The sequence below is a fragment of the Clupea harengus genome, chromosome 19 (assembly GCF_900700415.2).
Source record: "Clupea harengus chromosome 19, Ch_v2.0.2, whole genome shotgun sequence".
Lineage (NCBI taxonomy): Eukaryota > Metazoa > Chordata > Actinopteri > Clupeiformes > Clupeidae > Clupea > Clupea harengus.
In genome coordinates, this window is record NC_045170.1 from 5,723,743 (window position 1) to 5,730,884 (window position 7,142).

The following is a 7,142-nucleotide window of genomic DNA, read 5'->3' on the forward strand; positions in this document are numbered from 1 at the left end:
AAGGTGAACAATGAAAAAATAACTTCCATCTCTCTTTTAGCTTATTGTGCTACGGCACAGAGCTGGGGAGGAGGAGAGGAAGAGGAAGAGGAAGAGGAAGGGGGCAAAGTGTGAAATCATGTTGAGAGAGAAGAGGAAAGATATGTCATGTAGAAAGAGAGGTAAACAGGTTGTGAGATGGAGAGGATGAGAGAGAGCGAAAAAGAAAGAGATGGAAAGAGAGGTAATCAGGTAGAGAGATGGAGAGGATGATAGAGAGAGCGAAAAAGAAAGAGATGGAAAGAGAGGTAATCAGGTAGAGAGATGGAGAGGATGATAGAGAGAGAAAAAGGGATGGAGATGGGTAAACAGGTAGAGAAATAGAGGGGATGAGAGAGAGAGAAAGAGAGAGATAGGGTCTATTAACACACACCACTAGGCTCAGAGTCGGAGACAGCAGCTGTAGGGATGGAGGCATAGCCAGAGGAGGTGCAAAGCATGTTTTAACATACCTTCATTATAAGGCACACACACACACACACACACACACACACACTCTCTCTCTCGCACACTCACACCTCAGAGACCAACGTCAGGTCGCAGATGGCAGTGCGCTCTTTCTCTAAGGGCAGTTCTCAAGCTAACGAGGCTAATTAAGGAGAGCAAGACAGCCCATCACACACACACACACACACACACACACACAGACACACACACACACACACACACACACACACAGACACATACACACACACACACACACACAGACACACACACAGACACACACACACAGACACACACACACACACAGAGACACACACACACACAGACACACACACACAGACACACACACACACACAGACACACACACACACACAAAGACACACACACACAACACACACACACACACACACACACACAGAGAGAATTAAAATATGCTTTTGTGGGTTTTTAGTAATGTCCTTTATCAGAGTTAATAGGAACTAATGGTAGTGGCGTGCCTTCAGATGAAGTGAGCCCAGATGACTGGAGCGATGGCCAGATACCAGAGATTAGCAAATGAGGGAAATGTAAAAAGACACGGACTCTTGTGGCTGTGAAACCCTGAATTTAATTCGGTAAATTCATAGATTTTCCTTCAGAAAAGAAGGGTATTTAATTAAAGACTCTATGAACGGTCGTATTATTTCTGTGATAATGTTGATATGGCCAAGAGCTAAAACCTTCCGACTCCACAGAATGGAAAGCCAAGGGATTATGGACAGATAACATTATTAATCAAATTCAATTCAATTAAAGAATAAAACTAATTAAAATCCATTTCATCCCATAGTAAGATTTGACACAAGGGGCTCTGGATTCATGTAAATGAGGGCTTTTTTTGGCTATGGGCGACTGCTGTTTTAAATAGTGCTTTGATGGAAAGGTAGACATTTGCTTCCCTTGACTCATTCACCACACACCACCACACCTCTCCACCACTATCCACTATCCACACAAGCACAAGCCTGCTACTGAGGAGAAAACGCACGTCCACCACCACGTCCACTACCACGTCCACCACCGCAACCAAGCCACTCACTCACTCACTCACTGATAAATCTCATGTCTGCCTCAGTTTGGTGCTCCAATTCTGACAGCTTCTCATAACTGTGACTGGTGTCCAGCCTCGATAAATGTTCTGTTCAGTTCAGTTCAGTTTTGTTTTGTTTTGTTTCTTTTGTCAGATAGAAGTAAAAAAAAAAAAAGCACAAGGGGCGAACAGGGGTAATATTACCTGCGGTGTGTAGTTGGCACGGGGGGACGCAGAGCTGAATGCTGATGTGCCTGAGAAAATCTGCCAGATATTTATCAGAGAAAACCTCCCAGAGTTATAACCCACGGGTTGCGTTTCGAACGTGATTTTTGCAGTCCTCCTGTGATTGAGAGTGTCTATCCGAGCCCAAATACACAGGTTGCATTTCTGCCATTTTTGAAAATGTTACACTCTTTAGGAGTGCAGTGTGTGTGTCATAGGCTCAGGAGAGATGGGAGGTGTGTGTGTGTGTGTGTGTGTGTGTGTGTGTGTGTGTGTGTGTGTGTGTGAGTGCAGTGTGTGTGTCATAGGCTCAGGGGAGATGGGAGGCTCGAAGAAGTCATGAGGTCTATGATGGCTCTCCTGCATGCTTCCTGGGTTTGTCCACCTGGTGCTCTGTCTACTGTCTGAGACAGTGTGTGTGTGTGTGTGTGTGTGTGTGTGTGTGTGTGTGTGTGTGTGTGTGTGTGTGTGTGTGTGTACTCTAACGGACCTTTGAGTAACCGAGTAATCATTGATGCTAGGGATGCAATAGTTGTTCTCAAGGTAAGCACAGATAGATCATTTTATAGTGTTTATTTATTTTTATTTTATTTTATACTTTATTTATCTTGCCATGAAAAGTAAACCTCACAGACAGAGAGGACCACCTCTCATGTTGAGATACACGTACAGGTACCTGCATCCCGTCGTTCAACAGCCAGACTGTGGTGATTTCACAACGGCATGTTCCACCGGTGCAAGGCTGTGAGCGCAGCAGGACCGTTTGTAATCACACTCTCACTCGCGGTGTGTGTGTTTGTGACGTGAAAAAAAATGGAGCATGATTTGATTTGATGTGATTGATGGTGTCTTCTCTCCCCTCCACCCCCCCACTCCCCACCCCCCATCCACTCCCTCTCCCTCTCCCTCACCCAGAGGAAAAGAGTACGGTACTCTGAGCTGGACTTTGAGGTAAGATCCGGCCCCCCTGCCCCCCCCCCCCCCCCCCCCCCCCTCCCCCTTAGCCTGGTGTACGTGCTTTTGTCTGCTTTAGCGAGCCAGAAGTTTGATTGACGCATAGAGGAGCCAATGGTATCCCACCCTCCCTCCCTTTGCTTTCTCTGCTTTTGGTCAGGACCTTCCCAAATCACGCTGAAACTCAAACGGTGTCTCTTCAACCCTGAAAAGTGTGTGTCAGTTACACTTTAAGTCAGTAATGCATTCACGTCAGCAATGCATCAATCACTAATGCATCATTCATTTCAATGGTAAAATGCCTAAATCCCCAGATTGTGCATATATTCCCCAATAATGCATATTTGGTCCAGTCATTACCACAGGAGACTGCTATGTGTAACCTTTGCTGGTGTCCACTATATACGAGGGTGCCATACATCTAGGTAAGGGTTGAAGACACACTAGTGTAGAAAACTGTGTGTGTGCGTGTGCGTGTGCGTGTGCGTGTGTGTTTGTGTGTTGGTGTTTCTAGTGTGAAGTGAAGTGAAATTAATAGCTTATAGGGTGCATATGGATCGAAGGGAGTGGTGAGTAAGTGTGTGTGTGTGTGTGTGTGGTGTGCAGTGTTTGGGGTGTGTGTGTGTGTGTGTGTGTGTGTGCGCGGGATCTCCCGGGGTGTGTGTAGGCGTCATAGAGGGCTCCTGCTGTGGAATGACTAAAGCCCTGGAACTGAGCAAATCTCCAGTCGTCACATAGATCCCCTTCCCATTGTCAAAGTGCTCCCAGTTATGAGACACTGAGATCCCCGAACCCAAGCCCATGATGTGACACACACACACACACACACACACACACACACACACACACACACACACACACACACACCACACACACACACACTACCCAAGCCCATGATGTGACACACACACACACCACACACACACACACTACCCAAGCCCATGATGTGACACACACACACACACACACACACACACACACACACACACACACACACACACACACACACACACACACACACACACACACACACACTACCCAAACCCAAGCCCATGTGACTGGAGTTTTGCTCTCATACAGACCAAGGTATGTGTGGCTGCTGGATGAACTAATAGCAAGCTTAGTCAAGCGCTCCATAACCTGTCCGATTAGGCAACTTTCTGCATGATCCTGCCTCCATGTTCACCTGCACATCTAAACCCCCCCCCCCCCCCCCCTCCCCTCGTTCACCACTAACAACCCCCCCACCACACCCTACACTTAACTTGAGCCTGCTTCACAAGACTGACATAACCATGTCATAAGCATATTACGGTGGTTGCCATAAACTGGTAATAAATGAGTCATCATGACAGTTGATGTCCAATAATTTGTCATGATACTATTATCGGTAATATCACATGTAACTAGACATGACTGGACACAGATCGTTATAACTACTTATGACAGCTTATGACACCTGCCCTGGCATGATTATGACATAGTTATGTTTGTTCTCTAGGATTCAAGTAAATGCCTCCCCGCCTACCCTTCTATGAGCCAAAATGGCCGCCCCTTGCTGCTTATGCAGAAGACTTAGCACAGTCGATACAGCAGATAGTCCTGCCAAGATCTAGAGTCGGGGAACGACAGTGAGAAAGAGAAAGAGAGAGACAGTGACAGAGACAAAAAAGAGAGAGGGAGGAACAAACTCAGAGAGAGAATGAGAGTGGGAAAGAGAGTCAGAATGAGAGAGAGAAAGAGAGAGAGAGATGGCATAAGACAGAGACAGCGAGTCGCAGAGGGAGAGAGTTCTGTTTAATTGGAGCAAGTATTCTCAGCACGCCCTGGCCTGGGGTCACAGTGTCGGCCCGGTGTCAGCGTGGCCCAGCGCACGCAGCTGTGTCAAATTAGAAGGGCGCTCTCGACTCCAAACCTCCGTCAGTTAGAGCGGGAGGTCCGTGTCTAAGCAACGCTTCCGCGGGAGGTTGACGGCAGCCAGCGAGCCACACGCTGAGATCCCGTCTTTTGATTCGCTGACGGGCCGCCAGGGCGCCGACTCCATCAAAAACACTCCAAGAGGGACAGAGATCAAAATAGAAAAGCTTTTTTTTGAAGGACTTAAAAAACCTGCCAGACAGCTCTTTTACTCATCTCTTACCCCCCCCCCCCTCCCTCTCTCCCCCCCCCCTCCTCCGCCCCCCTCAACCTGCCTGTCCTTCATTGCTCTTCCTTTCTTTCGCCTTTTTTATTGTTTCTTGTTTCCATTTTTTTTCTCTTCTTCTTTTTTTCCTTTTTTTTTTTTTTTCTTTTTCTTACCTTCCTTCCAGAAAGTGATGCACACTCGCAAAAGACACTCTGAGCTCTACCATGAACTCAACCACTCTTCCAAGTTCCACACCATAGACAGGTATAGCAGGGACCCAGCCATGTCCACATTCAAGGTAAGAGATTGACCTTTGACCTTTGACCTTTGGCGTTGACCCCCCCCCCCCCGAGTTTGCCTGTCCCATAATCCTCTGTGTCCCACTTGCCAACTCAATTGGTGAAACTTACTGTTACCTGGACGCACTTTAAAAGATAAACTCTCTGAAATAACACATAAACACCTACTCTCACACCGTTGACAAAAAATAATGTGGCATTTGAATTCACATGAAGTGGATTAAACCTGTACACTTAAATTGTGGTGATTCAACCGTAATTATAACTGTGCGTAACCATTTCCATGAGCCACTTAAGGAGTTTTGTTAAAGTTCCTCACCACTCAGCATAAATAGAGCTTGAAATGCCAAATGAATTGAGAAAGTGCATGTGTCAGAGATTTCTGCTGCCCCGTTTGATTTGCATGTGACCTTAACAACGCCTTTCACTCCCCCAAGCTCCTGCCTAGCTCCAGCAGGAGACTAACACTCACACACTCACGACCTCTGACCTCTGCGAACACACACTAACTCCCTCGCGTCGCATTTAAACTAGACCATCTGATCCCAAGAGTCTAAACGATCAATTATTGATTAGTTTGTTAGCGGTACGTCAAGTGGGTGTCTTTATGCCTGACCTGTGTGGGCATCCATAGGGAGGAGCCGTTGGGAGTCAACACTCCTCTCCTGTGAACTCGTCTCACTTTTTCACAAGGTGGAGAGTCATGGACACTTTATGCATACTTCACAACTGGCAAACAAGTTGAGCATCTCGCATGAGCACACACAAACACACACGCGTGAACACACATACACACACACACATAAACACACACACACACACACACACACACACACACAACACACACAAACACACACACACACCAACACACACACACACAGACACACATAAACACACACACACACACACACACACACTTACATACAGATACAGGGGTGTTCCACATCAGTGAGGAGGTGACAGGAGTGGGCACTGCTGCTGCCCACAGGGCTAAACCTTCTATGTGCTAGTAGCAGCAGTGGAAAACATTCTCACACACACACACACACACACACACACACACACACACACACACACACAGACACTTTTGTGAACACTGAACACACACTTATATTCTCTATCTCTCTCTCTCTCAAACACACAAACACACACACACACACACACAGACACACACACACACACACACACACACACACACACACCACACCTGCATGTGACTGACTGTGCTGGTGTTGATAGGCGCACTTTGCCTTCAGCCATTCTCCCTCACTACCTGGGACGGGCGCTCAGCTCAGCCGCCTTTCATCAGGCCTGGTCGAGCCCCATTACACCCGCGGCACGCAGTGAGCTTCCTCCCTAAATATGATGCACGTCAACACAGGCCGCAGCGCACTTCCTCCCTAAATATGATGCACGTCAACACAGGCCGCTCACGAGAGGAGAAGAGCCCAAAGTTTACATACATCATCTACTCTCCACCTCAGACACACACACACACACACACACCCCACACACACACACACACACACACACACGCACACACACTGCCCAACTCTACTGCTGGAACACACACACACACAGATAGACAAACACACACACGCACACACACACTGCCCAACTCTACTGCTGGAACACACACACACACAGATAGACAAACACACACACGCACACACACACTGCCCAACTCTACTGCTGGAACACACACACACACAGATAGACAAACACACACACACACACACACACACACACACACACAGACAAACACACACAGAGGTCACTCTTTGCCAATTACCCTCACTACACTTCTCAAACAACCCTTCCCATGTGTGCAGGGGCATATATAATTAACACCGGTGCAGTATAATGCTATAAACACTTTTGCCTGTGACAGGTGGGGGAGCTGTTTTAAGTCAACAGTGCTTTCTTTTCTCCGCGGTGCTCTGCGCTGCTCTCTCTCTCCTCCTCGTGAATAGCATTTGGGAGTATT

The 7,142-nt window shown here is 47.3% G+C and overlaps 1 protein-coding gene across 1 annotated transcript in view; it reads left to right on the top strand.

Moving 5' to 3' along the window:
* The first annotated feature begins 2,696 nt into the window (after nt 1-2,696).
* Nucleotides 2,697-7,142, top strand: part of LOC116225008 (adhesion G protein-coupled receptor B2-like) — a 17,082-nt gene continuing 12,636 nt past the window's right edge. Inside the window, exons 1-2 of the mRNA XM_031586341.2 lie at nt 2,697-2,728; nt 5,041-5,154. Coding sequence (XP_031442201.1) covers nt 5,047-5,154 — 108 coding nt within the window. The 5' untranslated portion in view covers nt 2,697-2,728; nt 5,041-5,046. The remainder of the gene's footprint in view (nt 2,729-5,040; nt 5,155-7,142) is intronic.